Source organism: Pocillopora damicornis, chromosome 1 (assembly GCF_964200805.1).
Source record: "Pocillopora damicornis chromosome 1, jaPocDami1.2, whole genome shotgun sequence".
NCBI classification, from domain to species: Eukaryota; Metazoa; Cnidaria; class Anthozoa; order Scleractinia; family Pocilloporidae; genus Pocillopora; species Pocillopora damicornis.
Window position 1 is genome coordinate 38,100,578 of NC_142670.1, and position 17,231 is coordinate 38,117,808.

Here is a 17,231-nt window from a genome sequence, read left to right on the forward strand (position 1 = left end):
ACGGGAGATAGACTTAGAAGGAAGCAGAGATATGTATAAGTTCAAATCCGCACCTTAAATATCTTTCATTTCTTTCCGTAAGCGAGTTAGTGAACAGATGTGACTGTGGCTCCGCCTCAGAGAAGACGAGGCCACTATACTGGTAGTGTTTTGATCCTCGGTCTATTTCGGTTCGTTTGCAGGTCATTACTGAGGCAAATTACGGAAAGGAGGGTGAAACATAAAAGACACCGTGACAACATGCAAATGAGCCGTAGCAAAAGATAATCGACCGGTGATTAAGAAGTTGTTGGAAGGGTGTGGATCACTCAAAAAGAAGGGGTGGAGGGAGGGGGGGGGGAGAAGGGGAGACAGGGATCAGTAGTATTTCAGCTTCACTTGAGGAAGTCCCTCTTTGAAACAAAGCAAAAAAAAGTTATAGCCGCAGTGGAATATTGTGATCCACGTAGCTTGAAAGACGTATTTGTTTCCCATACCTCTTTATAACATTCATATCATTATACGTTAGTTTTACTTCTCGTGGCAGGAAGCAAAAGAAGTAGGCTTGATCTTAACCGAATTTTCCCAAATTGCGCTCACTTATGTATACCTCACAGATTGGAGAAGGCTGCTGTGGTAATAAGATGTAACGTAATAAGAATCTTATGGCCGGGCCATTTTCTTTTCAAATTCTCAGGTCTTGGGGATAATAAGACAGGAAAAGCTTTTAAAGGCTTCACACCGACAACGTGTGGTCCCTTTTCGTCAAATTTTAATGCTAGTTTGCGCAAGAGTATAAAATGACGGCCATCTTGGCGGACTCATTGATGCCGAACAAGTTAATCTTATAACTTGTTGAATAATGAATAACACGTTAAAGAATATTTTTAAGAGAAACGTTCCGTACAAGTGACACTGATTTGATATTTGATATCATGGCATCTTTGGGAAACCACGAACAAAGTATATTCATTAAACGCCAGTCTCATGCGGTCATCTATACATGGCAAAATGAATTCTTATCAATGCTTAATTACTAATGTGACACCATGAGGCGAGTCTTTAATTCTACTATTTTTCCAATCAGTCCAATCAGTTAAGGAGAATATTGGTGAACTGCCGGTGCCACGTTAGGCGACTATTCATTACAGATTACATGACGAGTCCTGCGTGATGGCTACCTTGATAAACTTGATCCCAACCCTCTCATTTTTATCAGTCTTGTAAACCTCCAGAGTGAGCCCCTTACTGACTTTTAGTCGGTTTATGTAGCCAGCGGTCTTCTCAAAGCCATGGTCCTGCGCGGTGTAACAAGAACCCCATCGCTGATCCAACTTGAAAGTGAACAAGAATCGACCGGGGTAGTATGAATACTTGTTGACTTTAGGGAACTTGGTGTTTTTGTAATTGATTTTCTTCAGGAATTTGCCAGATGTTCCTTCAATTCCATAACAAGGAGACTGACTCGCGTACGTCCTTCTGTCTGGCGCTTCGAATCCAATAAAATTGATGCCATCCGACAAGCCATACCTTATATCACTGTCGTAACCTCGTCCACCAATTCTGACGTCATTGGCGACGGTGATCTCAACAGTGAGCGGTACACAGTCTGTCAAGACGTCGGAAGCGATTAATGGAATCTTAAGTAGTGCAGCATTGGATACTTTGCCCGCGTTGAAAGTGATAAGATCTGCGGTTGTAGAATGTGAGCTGTCAATGTAAGAAGCGAAGCCTTCAAGCCAAGCGGGCGTCATAGTCTGATGATATATCAGTTTATCCTGCGATAGAGGAATTGAACAGCATGAACAAACCGGATATAAGTCGGTCACTCGAATGAGATTCACATGATATCTAGCTATTCTCTTAAAATGGCGCCTGAAAATGTGAAATTGATATAGACTTACCTGCAATTCACAGGCTTTCGGCGGACCGCATGCAGAGTGAGGGCATTGTCTTGCCTCGTCACAGTACACCTGTATGTAGAGGAAAGAGTTGAAAAAAAAATTACTATTATTCGAGAGCGGACAAAATGTTGCAAAATGACGAGAGTTCTCGATCTGCATCAAGTTATTTATGGTGAAAAAAAAAAATGGGGCGAAGTTGTGTAATTTGTGCGTCACTGTGTACCATATAACTCGCTATTGAGAGAAAAAGGGAACTTCTTGCTGTTTTTGTTACTGTTTCGCTACCGTTCTACTTTTTAATTGTTATTGCAATTACGTTTTTCTGTTATTTGTTGTTATTTCCATCGTAAGTTGAGGAAATTTGGTTCGTTAGCAAAATTATATTTAGAAGTCGGAACCAACTGCGCCTTGACGCCACTCGAGATATCTTTACTTGATATATATGGATCTACGTGTTTCGTCCAAAGATTGATTTCACTTCATTATCGAGTCGAGAAAATAGCATTAATCACCAAAATATCGTCAAAACAATCCCACGTAGACACTGGCTTCCCCTCCAGAACAGTCGTTGTGGTCAGAGATATTGTCACCTACATGACTAACGTATAAAACTTTTCCATCCTTTCTACGTCGAGTGAAGCTAACAAAAACGTTTCACTGGGACTTTTTCCTGATCGTAGAATGGTCCTAAATAGAACGGCGTTCGGACTATCTCGGCAACAAAGTGTTTGTTCGTAAAAGTTCTTCGATTATCCGTTTCTTCTATGAACTCATGTTCTCAAAAGTATGGTTTTTTAAGCTCCATCTTAGTTACAATCCTAAAGTAGGATTTGAGAAAAAAAACCCGCACACTATAAATAAATTGTGAAAAGAAAGGAATTACTTACAGTAGGAACAAAAAGGGTAATGACTGCCAAGACTGCCGCTACTTTAGCGATCGAGGACTTCATTGGAAAAATTGATCTCTTCTGAAATCGATCAAATAAACAACTCGGCGCGACTGCTTAAAACGAAGAGAATAGATTTTTATATGAAGTCTGACATAATTTTTCTTTGTATGGACAAGAAAAAAAGATATGTTTAAAAAAAATCATAACCTGTTGTCATCATATCACACAAAATTGTTTTCGTTTTTAACCAATCACGCTTTCTGACCGAATTGAATAGAACAGGAACCGAACTTTATTTATCCTGAGGTTATAAACATTTATAGGGTTCACAGGCAGAGTTCAACACGAAAACACGGTTGGATATTTTGGGGGGGAAATTTTTTTTTTTATGATTAGTTGATATTTTAAAACCATATTAACCACTTTTCTGTTTTCTTCATTTATTTGCTCGTTGACATGTTTAACTAACGAAAATAAGTCGATTTGTTTTTGCTATTAATTGATCGTGAACTATTTTGTATTTCTTTGATCGATAATCGCACCTTTTATGAAAAGCTATCCAAAACCACATAAACTTGTGTTATTTTCACACTACCTGGAACACATAGATTATGGCCCTAATTAGCTACTGTTTTCATCAAATTCAAGAATTTTAGGTCTAACGAAAATGAAATATATGCTGTGGTTACCCTTGCTTTTTTGATCCAGTTTTGATAATTGATATAACTTTGGGGTGTACAAACCCATTGGCCCGTAGCCACCCTTTTTTCTCTGTCATTTCCCATGACGTGAAGCGGTTAGATTGTCAAATGTTTACCACCACAGTAAGGTATTTGGTACTCCTTAGTGGAGACAAGCTCTGTGATAGTAAAATGTCTCAGTTATCCTGGAACACAGCACTACATGCCAGTCAGGGCTCTTTTTGTGAACCGCATATCCCCGATAAACTGTCAAGGCATTTCATTTTCGGCTCAATTCAAGTAGTCTCGGTTAAGCGTTAACAAGTGATGAAAGATTATGCTCATCTTAGGCGTCAGACTTACGGCCACATTCACCATAGCGCCACAGTTATCAAATGATTGCATCTTAAAGAAACAGCCAAATGGTTCGTTATTCTAATGGGCAGGGTCAATATGCACTTTTTGTTTGATCTGAGGGGTAAATCGAGTTCAGGGCAACAAAACCTGCCCAGATTAGATGTTAGGAAAGATTTAGAAAGTCAAACTCAAACGAGGATTGTCTTAAATTTATTATAGTTGAAATTGAAGTACTCTGCTACAGCTATAGATTAAGGGTTTTTTGCTGCCTTAATCAGCAACTTCTCGTCCCCAGAAACAAACAGCTCAACCAGCTCTTTGATGAGCAGCAAAAATTGATATCTAAGCACAAAGTTATCTAAGTCTATTAGGTTTTTCACTATCAATGTGCGACGAATGTCTTTTTTTTCTCCCACATTTTATTTAGTTGCAAAATTGGTTTTCATCCAGATTCAACTCAAGGTTTGGTTGAGTGAAAGGTGCAATGTTACATTATAATCTATAATTTTAACTGCCCTGACCCAAAGTAATAGGTGAGCTTCGAAGTCAGATGACTCAAGACAAACAAATAATTATAATAAGATTCTTTTCAATACTGATTACATGACGAGTCCTGCGTAATGGCCACCTTGATAAACTTGATCCCAACCCTCTCATTTTTATCAGTCTTGTAAACCTCCAGAGTGAGCCCCTTACTGACTTTCAGTCGGTTTATGTAGCCAGCGGTCTTCACAAAGCCATGATCTTGCGCAGTGTAACAGGAACCCCATCGCTGATCTAACTTGAAAGTGAACAAGAATCGACCGGGGTAGTATGAGTACTTGTTGACCTTAGGGAACTTGGTGTTTTTGTAATTGATTTTCTTCAAGAATTTGCCAGGTGTTCCTTCAATTCCATAACAAGGAGAAGACGTTCCATAACTTTTCCTATCGGGAGCCTCAAAACCAATGAAAGTCTCCCCATCTGAGAGGCCGTATCTGATGTCGCTGTCGTAAGCTTTTCCTCCAATGCTGACGTCATTGGCAACAGTGATCTCCACGGTCAGCAGTGTGCAGTCTTTCAGGACGTCAGCAGTGATCAGAGGTACTTTTAGGAGGGCAGCGTCTTTAGTTTGGGGTCCCCTCACAGTGGAAGTTAATTGAAATGAGATCATATCGGCTGTTATGGTATGAGCAATGTTGATGTATGAGGCATGGCCTTCGAGCCAAGCTGGTGTCATGGTCTGATGATAAATCAATTTATCCTAAAACAGAACGGCAGAAATTTATATGCTTTTTTGCGTGCTTGTGTTTAGGGAAAAAAAAGGGATTTCAATGTATAGTGATGTTATTTCTAAAAAGTATGCATAACGATTACATTCAGTTCGTCAGGAAAGCAAAGAAATCGTAGGCGACTAACCTGAAGTTTACAGGATTTTGGTGAACCACACGCAGAATGAGGGCACTGGAAACCTTCATCGCATCTTACCTACGTGTTGGAAAAAGTGGAAAGGGAAAAAAAGATTACCTTTAGGTGAGAGAAGTAGCTTGATTGTGTAATCATTTTATTGCGACAGGAGAGGGTTGGAAGGAGACCAACGCCCAGTGTTCGAAGGCCGATCTGCGCTAACCCAGGGTTAAATTTTAATTCAGGTTTCTTTATTTCTTTGTTCGAAAGTCTTTTAGGATAGAGTTTCCCCATTCCTTTCCAGTCGATTCTATGATCAAGTTGCAAGCAAAAATATTTTAACTGAATTTTCTTTTAAGCCTTCAAAACTGCAATCAAATTTTACACTAACCCTGGGTTATCTTAACCCAGCTTTGAACAACCCGGGCCCTAACAATTAAACTTATGTCCTATACTCTTCGAGACCCTACTGAGCCCACATGGTGCTATCCACCTATTTGTTAATTTTGCAAGGAGGACAAGAACAACAAGCAGCACGAGCTGAAACACAGACATAACATTCAAAACAAACGTTACCGATCTAATTCCCGCGAAGATGGTAGAACAAAAGCTGGTTCGTTAGCTTAATAGAGAAAACTGGTCCTCGATGTTGACTAATTTGCATGCCTTGAGCTTAAATGAAATGGTGGTTATCAGAAACGCGATTGGTTAAAAATTCTGTAATTCCCTAAATTTTACAAGGATAAAAGTTGAATATTAAAGGATAGTCAACTAGTTCGAATGGAATAATCACTTTCAGAAACTTTCTTGACTGCTTGTCAGCAAAAGGAATCTTTTAATTTAAGGTTTTCGTGTTTTAAGAAGGCAATTAGAATCAGTTATCAAAAGACGATTCTAGTCATATTTAGGTCAATTAAAATGTACTTACTTTTGAGTAAAGAAAAGAAATAACTGCTAGCAGAGTCACTTTAGCCACAAAAGACTTCATGGCTGTTTCTTTAAGATGCAATTGATATTTGTTGCGGGAGTAAAAATCAACCAACTAATTAGCGAGTCTGACTTCACTGAAGTCTCTTTTGTTGAAATATAGTGTACGATTTTGACAAAATTGAACTAATAACATAAGTATTTATCTATTTTAACCAATCAAATTAAACTGTGAAATTTCCTGAAATGGAAACTCAATGGTAGAGGGCGTGTAGGATTTTTTCAATGACTGGCCTCTGTTTTGTCAATAAAATTCGAAGGATCAAAGAAGGGGAACTATATATTTGCACTACACTTTTTTTAATTAAACTTAATCAACAGTCCCTTGAGAGATATTTCAACCTCTCTCCTAGGAAAACTGCTAGCAAAAAACAGTTTTAGTGTTCCATTTTAGTTCAAGAAACAACAGGTAGCCAAGATTTCCGCTCAGTAGGTGTTCTTGTTTATTACGGGGCTGTTTGCGGTTTAAAGCGTGTCTAGTTTGATCAATCACAGAGCCATTATGACTGAGCTGTTGTAAAGAATTCCATCGACCATTTTGATACTGAATTTTTCCCTTTCATATACCAATTTTCATCGATTTAGAGTTTTCCTATCAGGTTTGATAATTTGAAAACGGTATTTAGAATAACACTGGGCGTGAAATGTTAAAAAAATTACATAGTGTTATGATCACCTTTTTAATTAAAAGAGATACCTGATCTTTAAAAGTATTTAATATTTTAAGATATAATTATAGTAAAAGCAGCCAGCCAGAAAACTACTCTTAATTCGCAGAAATATATATAGCGAGTGGAAATGTGACCGGTATAATTTTGCTTCAATTCAGTCAATTTGAAACGGAAAATATGATTTAGTATGATTAGACCTTTACAAGTAATAATAGTTTTGCACGATCCGATTGAAAATCGTTCCAGAATCAATTCCTCTGAGATCAATATTGAATCATTTAACTATTTTCACATATTCTATTGGTTTGAAAATGCAGTGAAATGTAATCTAATTGCTCGTTTTCAGTTTAAAACACACTTCATGCTTTCTCTAATTTTTATTCATTTTTATCTTTTTATTTATAAGTTAACCCCCAGTTAGCAATTTTGCTTATGGAGGCGGGCCAATAAACTGCCCAAAATCTACTTAACTGTAGCACGGAGTAAAAACTCAAGCTAAAGAAACTAAATACTAGAAAGTATAAAAATTGAAAAACAGCTGGTAAATAAATAAATACTATAAAGTGGAGTATTTATATAAGAGTGATAGGGAACATGCAATTTTGTCAATTCGATTAAATTTTACAGTCTTCGAGTTTTGAAGGAATATTTCAACCGCCAGATAGAAATCTTAATATTCCAGAATATCAAATAAAGATTTCTTCATTTTTTCTTTATATAATTTTTTTTATATAAACCATTAGATGATGCTAATATTTATGGTTATAATGTTACTGATTTAACCTGTTCTACCAGGGTCTCTTTTCTTCCCACCAGTACTCTCCCCAGGGAACAGGAAAAGCAGAAATCATGGAAGCGAGGTTAAACCTGAGCGAGGAATGCTCTGATGTCATCCAAAATGGCGGCAAGTTTGGGTTTTGCTCAGAAAAGCTCATGATAAGACTTCTGAATCTAGGCTCACCCTCAAAAGTTAAACAAGTGAACAATGAACAGTCAAGACTTGGTAGTATATATTCTGCGGCTTTTCCCCATCTAAAAGCAAACTGAACAATCGAGATTACTGTACTGAGTTATTTCTAATATCTGTTTTCTAAGTTGGTAATTATTATCAAAACATGGTTGTTTCTGTCCCAAGGAGAGAACCCGAGGTTTAAAAAGGAACGGTAATTGCATGAGGAGTACTTTTGAGATCAAAATATATACCTTTACTCATGCAATATGCAATGGCATTTATCCCAAAACACAACTTCCAGTTTTACGTATAGGAAACAAAGTTTTACGTATTGGAAACAAACTGACCAATATAAGGTAAGAACGCTTTCAGTCAATGTGTCTTGAATTACATCCGTTGAGAAAATTTACACTACGAGTAGTTTCACCAGCGTCTGCGCTTGCATTTTTAACGATCTTCACATCTTGGGCTACCGTTAGCTTAGAAAGCTAAGTGGAGGAGGCGTCTAGGATCTTATCAGTATTGTTTTATCGGCTTGTTTCTGACAAGTTCAAGTGACAGTTTTTTTTATTTAGAGTTGTACTTAGCTTATCTATCAACTTCTGGATATTTCTGCCTCGGGAACGAAGACAATATAAATCCACTTAGCTCGAAAGCAGCTCAAGAGCATTCTTTGGTGGCAATTTAGTCTTTTTCTGCTGAAAGGGGCCTGCATGTACAGCAAACTTTAGTATGGCGTTTGAATGGATAGTTTTTGCCTTTCTAGGACAAGTAGCTGTCTTCTGCAATGTAAGTTAATGTGTTATGTGTTTTTCGATTTCACGGCGTAGGAAAATCGCTGGAGTATCGACCAGGTCAAATTTAAATGATCCCTGTAGATAAAGTTGTATGCGTTCGCAGGCATGCACGAAATGATGAAAGTTATAATTATCGGAGGACTAAAAGCTAACTAACGCTGTACATACGTTAAGATACTTTTCTGGAATTACTCACGAAGAAATCGCAATTCAAGGAGAACGAAAAACTCCACAACAACGGAGACTGAGAAATTCTAGTCTTTGGATCAACTGAAGTTTGCTTTACGTCATAACTTACTGTAACAAAGTTTTGTCCTTTGAATAAATTTTTTATTCTGTCTCTGTCGTCTGGAGTGATTCAAAAGTTTGGAATAACGATTTAAATGGGTTCTTTAAGGGCTTAGCCAAGATTGCCTATGAGAGACAAATGAGTAAAGGGGGCAAGTTTCTAAAGAAATTGGTTACTGCGTCGGTGGGAGAGTATAACAGGTAATTTAGTGTTAACAACTGAGTTGAAAACGTAAATTGATCACCGTAAAGAGTTTAAAGGCGGACGTTGCGAGCGTTAGCCCTTCGTCAATCACTCTGACGAAGGGCTAACGCTCAAAACGTTAGCTCTGAAAATCTGTACGGCGGTCAATTTACGTTTTTAACTCAGTTGTTAACACTAAATTACCTGCCTATGAGAGATACTGGTTTCCTCCATTCATCAAATGTATTTAACATCCCATTCACTGTCTTTGTCTTATTTGCAGGGAGATGTTGTGTACCATCAAACAATGACTCCATTCTGGTTAGAGTCGCACGCGTCTTACATCGACAGTCAACGCACAACAACCAATGAGCAGATCACTTTTAACGCTGGCTCGGTAAAACACGCCTTACTTCTTAAAGTTCCCATGATTCTCCCCGGTGTCGTCATGAGTAACAGCCGGCTAACCGCTGAGATAACAGTGGCCCACGACGTCACAATCGGGACCACCTCGGAAAGCGATAACAGATACGGCGTATCAGATGGCACAAACTTCATCGGATTTCATTTTCCTGATAAAGCCAGTTATTCCAACAGTGTTCCGCGCCCACCCTGCTATGGAGTAGAAGGAACTGCTGGTTCGAGTTTACACGGGTTAAGGTACATCAATCGTGTATCACCCAAACCGCAGGACTCCTTCTACCCGGGTCAAGTCGAGTTCACCATTAAGTTAGATGAGCGCTGGGGGTCGTGTTATACCGCACATGATGCAGGTTATACAAACGTGGCGAAATTTAACAAACGATTGGTGATCAGTAATGGACTTAATCTTGAAGTTTATAAAGACGAAGCATATGAAAGAGTTGGCATCAAGTACATTAAAGTCACCATTGTGCAAGATGCCTAGCTTAGATCTAGCTTAATAAAAAGTGAGCAATTCCTCCTTTTCACCGAAGTTTGTCGCGTGAGTCAAAAATATAAGTGACAGAATCAACATCAGCTGGCGTCGTAGAACTGTGATAGTAAGACTCACTACCTTCGTGCGCCTCACTTCCAGAGTTCAGCGCGAAGCGCTATCTTCATTTTTTTGCCCTTTTTTTTTTCAGTCGCACGATGGACTTCGGCTGAAAAGTAGAGACTGCTTGTTGTCTGGCTTAGGAAATACCACTGAACGTTTTATTTTTGACGCTTTGAATCAGTGTTGGACTTGGGAAAGCAAAGCAAAGCAATAATTGTATTGTAAAAAATGTACTAATGAGTCTACCATGCGCTGAAAGCGTTTTCGTGTTTTAAGTACCGGAGGCTGTTTGATATTAGAAACTGTTTCGAAAAAAGTGAGACAAAAAAAAACTCAGAAGAACATCAAGGCAAGAAACTAAAGCATTGTGTCAACAGTTTCTTGTCACTTAATAAGATATTGTCCATGTATTAGAGGAACCGCATACGACGCAAAAGGAGCATTTAGCTCAATGTCAATTCTAACATATGATGGCTTTCTGTAGTTACTTGAAAAAGGTTTGCTTTCAGATAAATATTTTATAGTCTTCCATAACGAGAAGGGCATCATTGTAATAAAAATGTGCAGTCGCTGGTTTTAAACGGGGCTTTCTGAGAAAAAAAGTATTTCATAAATACTGAGATTTACATTGTGAAGTATACTATCATTCGTGCCTCTGATTGGACAAACGGTGTATTTTCACTGTCGTTCGTTTCTTATAGTACTTCACGGAGTAAATCATAAATCGGAGTAAATAAAGTCTCAGTATGTATGAAATAAAAACATTATACCTTTAACAATTTTTGTTCACTCGTTGCGATGCATCAAAAAACTCACTTGTTTGCTGCGCTCACTCTTTCGTTTTTATGATGCATTGCAACTGGTGAATAAAGATCGTTCGTGCGCACTTTCCACGGGATAATCTCTATTTATTCTAGGCAGGAAGACGAGCAATATCGGTTTGGGCAGAAAGTTCGAGTATAGATTTATGTTTATGGAATGCGTGTTTAAGATAGAACTTTTCATCGGCATTTTAAGCCATATATTAGACTTTTAAGGCTTTCCATTGAGGTTCCCGAGTTTGCCACCAACAGATGACTAGCTTCGATACACTTTGTTGACGTCAGCATTTTTGATGAGCCCCGTTTTCTATCTCAATCACTTTGGATATGAGGTCTAAACATTGAAAACGATTAAAGGAGCTGTGGAGAGGGCGCCTCTGACTTAAGATTCGTAAGTACAGCGTACTAAACGCGAGATCTGTTGTATCAAGTACTCTACATTGCACCTTGACGCCACTTAAAATAACACGTCTTCCCGGCCAGTAAGTGTAAAAAATGTCATCAATATTGATTTCAAGAGCGCCACTACCGCCCTATATCATTTACTTAGTATCGGTGTTCTCATGTGGTGGAATTTTTTGGACTTATATCTGAATGGAAAAATTACCAGCTCGATGATAACAATATTGATTGAATTCCTCCTATTTCGGATTGAAAGTTACCTTTTTACATGCCGACAACTTTCATAAATTTTTACGGTGAAAAATAGAAGAGGGTATGTTAAAGAGACGTTTCCTTGTTTATGGCTTTTGGACATACAAGTTAGATTTTTCGACACATCTCTGAACCCGTGTTGTCATTTTGCAACAAAATATAGTTGATGATGTGGTTGTTGTCAAATATAAGTCAGGTTAGCATCGAGGTATGTTTGATCCACGACTTGAGATTGCATCCGGAGTATTAATGACTGGATGTGGAACTGCATTCCTCAAAACCTGATCAGCTTCTGTACATTTTGAGAGGCGATTTTGCGTGAAATCGAGAAAGGCAATCCAATGGAAATAATATGGATTATCTATGTTGCTGGTTTATTTCCTGTTTTGAGCGAAGTAAGTGCACATGTTACTACATAGGGTCAATTAGTTAGGCCAGGCATTTGTATGTCGCAAAATACGACATTGGCTTACATACATCCTGCATATATAGTAATATTAGCGACAAACCTGCCCAAATTCTTAGCCTTATTTGATAAGTCTCTTCGAGTTTGACTCATGGATTGGAAATAGCGATGCTTTCTAGTTAGGAAATCATTGAAAGATAACTTGCCTATGAGGCTTTAGAACTGACTCATAAATCATGATATGACCGAGGTTCGGAGTCATTAAGGAGTGAAATTGTGTATGTTTAAGCAGCTAAGTCGTTTGAGTCGTCAGAAATAAACAATCTCTCTTTCGCTTGCATGATGCCTGCGACATAGTTAATTCTCGGAGTATACAGAACGCTTATAATATGTGAGCCTTGTATACCAGCGGCTTGGCGTGTAAACCATATCTTTGTCAATATAACACATGCCCGCGAAAACAGATCGTAATACAGTTAAAAACAAACCACGAGATACAAGAGTAGTTTTTCTCTTGACTTGTAAAAACAGTTAATTTCTAATTCAATTTCCTTTACAGGGAGAAATACTTTACCACCAGACCATGACTCCATCTTGGCTAGAAACGCACGCGTCCTACATTGACAACTCTCGTACGTCAACCACTGATCAAGTAACATTCAACGCAGGCTCAGTAGCTCAGAGAGCTCTCCTGAAAGTTCCCTTAATACCCCCTGGCGCTTTAAGATCTTCCACCCCGCTGACCATTGAAATTACCGTAGCAAATGACGCGAGCATTGGACAGGTCGTTGACAGTGACACCCGATATGGTGTGTCAGATGGTGCAAGATTTATTGGATTCCAAACGCGAGACAGAACAAATTACATCAACATGTATCCATGCTATGGATTGGAAGGTGTACCTGGTCAAACTTTATCCTCTCACCAATACATTTCACAAGCGACTAACAAGCCTGGTCACTCCAAGTACCCAGGTCGCTTTGTCTTCACCATAAAGTTGGATGAACGCTGGGGTTCCTGTTACACTGCGCATGACGGAGGATCCGTGAAGAACATTGGTTACAGTAACCGACTCATGCTCAGTAAGGGTCTTACATTCGAAGTCTACTCAGAGGACCGAAAGGACAGAGTTGGTATTAAGTATATCAAGGTGGTCGTCATACAAGACGTTTAGATCTTGTAAAAGAAAAACAAAGGGAGAAAAAAATAAAATAAATCGTCATTTTAGTTCTTTTTAGCCACTTGAGTAATACTTTGATCAGTAAATTTATTACAAAAGTTGATCCAAGAGTGCAAATCGTTTTTCTCTCACTTAAGAATACATTTGAAGAACAATTTGTTTAAAAGTACAATTCTCACCTTTTAATTTTCTATACAGTAGTAAACAAAATTTTTTCGATTTTCCAGAGCTAGGTAAATGTGTGGTTACAATAACTCTTTTCCAATTAAAAAAAAGTAGTTGATTTGGCCCGCAATAGAAAGAAACATCGTTTATAAATATTTAAATTTACTTTCAAAACAACCATATCATTTCATTTGCATTCATTGACATAAAATGAACATATTTAAGACAAACCGTGCATTGCAAGCTTAGAGCATGAAAAATTTAGGCCACACTGCCATCCCTTCGTACATTTTGTGTTCTTCACAGATTCCACATCCCGATAAACAGAAAATTGCATCATGTACTTGATGCACACACAAGCTATAAGGGTCTGCAAGAGAATATAAATTATTTATAGTCTCATGTGGTCTGATAAATTCAAAGCTCCCTCCTCTCGGCGCAAATCAAATACGAGCGGATCAAGACTTTGACATGGAAGAAAGTCCACTCTTCGCCGCCAAAGTTTAATACACTGAGTTGATCCGTCTTAGAATTAAACACTCGAGACACCCAACATGGTAGCTCTCAGGGAACTTGTCTAATACGCTAGGGATTATGGGTACGCAATGCACTACACTCAGCATCAGAGAGACTAGTTGCAGCGGTTTCTCTAGGAAGCCCAAGTAAAGTATTTTCCATGAACTTGTCGTAAACGACGATATTACGATCTTGGGTTTTGGAGACTCATAAAAACTTCTAAACTTTTTGGTTCTAGATGGTGAAGTGTAGACGTCTTGTATTCTGCAGCATACACCTTTATTGATATCTGACGGGCTATACCAGCAACTAAACTACTCGCTACATCTAGTTACAAGCTCGGCTTTTATAGGTACGGTTGAGGATCTAGAACCTTCCGTAACATTACAATAGATTCTATTTATATATTGATTCAGGGATGACTCAGCATGACTCAGCTACTTCTAGAACATTCTTGAAGGTCACACTACAGATGGCGTCGTTACGGCGAGTTCTCCATCGTCGAGCGCAGTAAATTAATCGACAAGAAAATTCGACTAACAAGTTCGGCGCTCAACTTCTTCCCGACTACTACTACGTTAACTTCCTACAAGTGCGAGTTTTCAAAGGATATCCGCGACTGCAGCTACCTACAGCGACTCAGAATCCTGGCTAGCTTACTTCCCCGTCTTAATTAGGGTATTCTTTTCTTGTATTTTGCCTCGAATGGGAAATATCTTATCGCTCACCAGAAGAGTTTGGTACCGTCTACGGAACGTTGAGAATCTGCAGTAGAGCAACCAACTAAAATGGCAAATGAGCTTCCTCACGAAAATGCGCCTAGTAGTTCGTCAGATGAAAGTGGACAGGAAGAGAAATTTTATGAGACAAAACAAACACAATGGATTGACCAAGGTTATGTAGCACCACGGCAAGAAGTTCATTGTGAAGGTTTGGCAATTTTAGATGGAGAGAACTACAATGGCTTTAAAGATTTGGATGTTAATATGGCTAGGCTCCATTTCCAGCACGAACTACCTTCAAGCTACATAATAACAGAAAGGATTGGACGGGGAGCCTTTGGCTGCTGCTTCTTAGTTAAGAAGCAAAAAACTGACCATCATGTCGTCCTGAAAGTAATTCATGGTATCTTTCAGCCAAGACGTCCGGTACTCTTTTATAAGACTTGCTCATTATACACCATTATGATAAGCTTTAGAGCTAAGCCTCTGGTTCTCAATAACCTAAAGTTCATTGTAGGCATGCTAAAGTTTCTCCATACTGTGCATTCAGAAGTCCATGCAGACCTTAATCCTGGTAATATGATGTACTTTATTAAAAACGTAACAAGAAAAAATTCGCATCTACTGTCGGAATTTTGGGGGAAAGAGGTAGAGAGAAGAGTGAGCCTTGAACAGTTTCAAAAGTATGTCATCCATGACTTTATAGACAATTGGTTTTCCATGGAAGATGAGCATATTGCCGGCATCATTGATGCAGATATTGGTGGAAAGATTGGAGAAGCTAAGTTTGTTGTGAATCATCAACACCATGACCCACGCAATGCTACCTGGCAGGTGTCAGATGATGTGATTGGACTCATGAACTGGATAGTTTTAAAATCTGGTCACAAAATCAAAAGCCATGCTACTCGAGGAATTGAATATGCCATCAGCCTTGAGTCTTTGAAGCATCTGCATGCACATATTATTGACATGTATACAAATTTGGACCGCCATTTCATTAATGGCTTTTCAGTAAAAGCACCAGAAGAGCCATTCACATTAGAGCTGAAGCCAGGTGAGTGTTACCTGGATGAGCTGCTGGTGGGCAAATTCTTGCATTTTGAGTCATTCAAAGGGTCATACTCTCTGTCATCTTCAACCAATACAGTCACTTCTTGTATTAGGTTAGAAGCCCTGGAAGTAATACAAGCAGAACCAGTGAAACTAGGAGGCCTTCGTGATGCATTCTCGACAGTTGCATCAGGCAGTAATGGGTATCATACCACCCTGACTACTGTCCTTGACCTTCTGAGGGGTCCTGAAGTGCATGGAGGTGCTATTTTTGTGATTGTTGATAAGGAGCACAAAAATGATCTAAAGATATCAACATTAGACAATGACTACCTTAACCAATTTTGTCGATTGAATACTGAAAGAGTAAACAACAAATTATTTCAACATCTCCTGCATGCCTTCTGCACTCCTAGTAAGTCAGATCGCTGGGAGCAGTCACTCCTTGATAACCTTGCCACACAATGCGGAATGTCATCAGAGCTTGCAGCTTTGGAAATGCAGCCAAAGGATGGTGCATTTGTGCTTTCACACAGTGGTACAGTTTTGGCGGCTGCAGCAAAGCTAGAGTTCCTTCCACAACACTATCAACTTTGCAAAGCCAATGGGATGCGGTTTGGCACTCGCCATTCTGCTGCATTAGCCACTGCAGAATGGATGAGATTTAAGAATGCGAAAGGTATTGTCTTCGTAAGATCTGATGCAGGCGATGTACATGTCATGTTTCCACATGGGAAAAACTGGAAAAGTGAGCCCCAAGAGTACCCTTGGTTGGGTAAGGAAGGCCAGAAATTACCTCTGATACTTTGCATTGAAGATTGCAAGAAAGAGCAAAGCAAAGGCAGCTGAAAAGAGTAGAGAACAGACATAACTCAATAAATTACTTGGTAACAGAAAACATCCATCAAGGTGATTAGATCTCTGCAACAGTTAGACTTCAAGTGGTGCAAAAAGCTATCAGAAAAGAAAAGGCAGAAAAGTCTAATTTTGAAGACTGCTTAATTACTGACATCAATCTCTTTAAACATATGTAGCAAGGAAAGAAATCTAGACCAAAAACTGGAAAGCAAAAAAGAAAACAGAGAACAAATTAAGACCCTTATATCTTGTTTGTATTTCAGGAATTTTCCCATTAAGTTTAGGGCTTCTTTAGTGAGTAAAGACTCTTTTTTGCATGTATGGATTGTCTCTGGCAAACATTGATACCCTGGAAAATAATTTTTAAAAGTATTTTGATTGTACCCAGACATAATCATGTACAATTATTGTATTTTGTGCAGGCTGAAATACTAATCCTGTTAAATAGCACTGAGAGTTTCATAGGAGTGATTTGAGTTTAATTTAAAAAAAAGCATAGCAGTTGTTTATTGCTACAAATTACTTCAATGTGGGACTATTATCATCATCTAAATTTTTACTCTTATGTTCCACGCCTCACCTCTTATTCACTAACTCTACACCTCACTTTAATCCCCTTCACTGCACTGCTTGAGGTCTACCCCCCCTCCCTTTCACACCTCTTTACCCTTCACTTAACCCATCAAAGCCTTATCCTACCCTAGTCTTCTACCCAGATCTTTCTTGGCTGGGCAGTTGCACATTTTGGTGACAGTTACACAGT

At 38.7% G+C, this 17,231-nt stretch overlaps 4 protein-coding genes across 5 annotated transcripts; 2 read left to right on the top strand and 2 right to left on the bottom strand.

Annotated features, from left to right (window-relative positions):
• Nucleotides 1-734: 734 nt before the first annotated feature.
• Nucleotides 735-2,960, bottom strand: LOC113674340 (uncharacterized). Its single transcript, XM_027190818.2, has 3 exons — nucleotides 2,771-2,960; nucleotides 1,884-1,952; nucleotides 735-1,757 (listed from the first exon to the last, which is right to left on the bottom strand). Exons 1-3 carry the CDS (start codon nucleotides 2,831-2,833, stop codon nucleotides 1,125-1,127), a joined length of 765 nt encoding a protein of 254 aa, XP_027046619.2. The 5' UTR covers nucleotides 2,834-2,960; the 3' UTR covers nucleotides 735-1,124.
• Nucleotides 2,961-4,009: 1,049 nt separating this feature from the next.
• Nucleotides 4,010-8,307, bottom strand: LOC113674365 (uncharacterized). Of its 2 annotated transcripts, none has more exons than XM_027190846.2 (3): nucleotides 8,154-8,307; nucleotides 5,209-5,277; nucleotides 4,010-5,053 (listed from the first exon to the last, which is right to left on the bottom strand). In XM_027190846.2, exon 3 carries the CDS (start codon nucleotides 5,027-5,029, stop codon nucleotides 4,400-4,402), a length of 630 nt encoding a protein of 209 aa, XP_027046647.1. In that variant the 5' UTR covers nucleotides 5,030-5,053; nucleotides 5,209-5,277; nucleotides 8,154-8,307; the 3' UTR covers nucleotides 4,010-4,399. The 2 variants fall into 2 exon arrangements, with proteins under 2 accessions (XP_027046647.1, XP_027046646.2); XM_027190845.2 differs by lacking the exon at nucleotides 8,154-8,307 and adding an exon at nucleotides 6,125-6,274.
• On the top strand, nucleotides 8,259-10,674 carry LOC113674367 (uncharacterized). The gene is made up of 2 exons (XM_027190848.2): nucleotides 8,259-8,595; nucleotides 9,359-10,674. Exons 1-2 carry the CDS (start codon nucleotides 8,539-8,541, stop codon nucleotides 9,980-9,982), a joined length of 681 nt encoding a protein of 226 aa, XP_027046649.2. The 5' UTR covers nucleotides 8,259-8,538; the 3' UTR covers nucleotides 9,983-10,674.
• Nucleotides 10,675-11,542: 868 nt separating this feature from the next.
• LOC113674368 (uncharacterized) lies at nucleotides 11,543-13,195 on the top strand. The gene is made up of 2 exons (XM_027190850.2): nucleotides 11,543-11,963; nucleotides 12,534-13,195. Exons 1-2 carry the CDS (start codon nucleotides 11,910-11,912, stop codon nucleotides 13,146-13,148), a joined length of 669 nt encoding a protein of 222 aa, XP_027046651.2. The 5' UTR covers nucleotides 11,543-11,909; the 3' UTR covers nucleotides 13,149-13,195.
• The last annotated feature ends 4,036 nt before the right edge of the window (nucleotides 13,196-17,231 follow it).

Bases quoted from the DNA above. Each gene is read 5' to 3' on its own strand.
- LOC113674340 (XM_027190818.2), bottom strand. From the start codon at position 2,833: ATGAAGTCCTCGATCGCTAAAGTAGCGGCAGTCTTGGCAGTCATTACC. The intron at 1,953-2,770 runs GTAAGTAATTCC...CTCTACATACAG, and splicing joins TTACCCTTTTTGTTCCTACT to GTGTACTGTGACGAGGCAAG. The intron at 1,758-1,883 runs GTAAGTCTATAT...CCTCTATCGCAG, and splicing joins CGAAAGCCTGTGAATTGCAG to GATAAACTGATATATCATCA.
- LOC113674365 (XM_027190845.2), bottom strand. From the start codon at position 6,184: ATGAAGTCTTTTGTGGCTAAAGTGACTCTGCTAGCAGTTATTTCTTTT. The intron at 5,278-6,124 runs GTAAGTACATTT...TCCAACACGTAG, and splicing joins TTTCTTTTCTTTACTCAAAA to GTAAGATGCGATGAAGGTTT. The intron at 5,054-5,208 runs GTTAGTCGCCTA...GTTCTGTTTTAG, and splicing joins CAAAATCCTGTAAACTTCAG to GATAAATTGATTTATCATCA.
- LOC113674367 (XM_027190848.2), top strand. From the start codon at position 8,539: ATGGCGTTTGAATGGATAGTTTTTGCCTTTCTAGGACAAGTAGCTGTC. The intron at 8,596-9,358 runs GTAAGTTAATGT...TCTTATTTGCAG, and splicing joins AAGTAGCTGTCTTCTGCAAT to GGAGATGTTGTGTACCATCA.
- LOC113674368 (XM_027190850.2), top strand. From the start codon at position 11,910: ATGGAAATAATATGGATTATCTATGTTGCTGGTTTATTTCCTGTTTTG. The intron at 11,964-12,533 runs GTAAGTGCACAT...TTTCCTTTACAG, and splicing joins TATTTCCTGTTTTGAGCGAA to GGAGAAATACTTTACCACCA.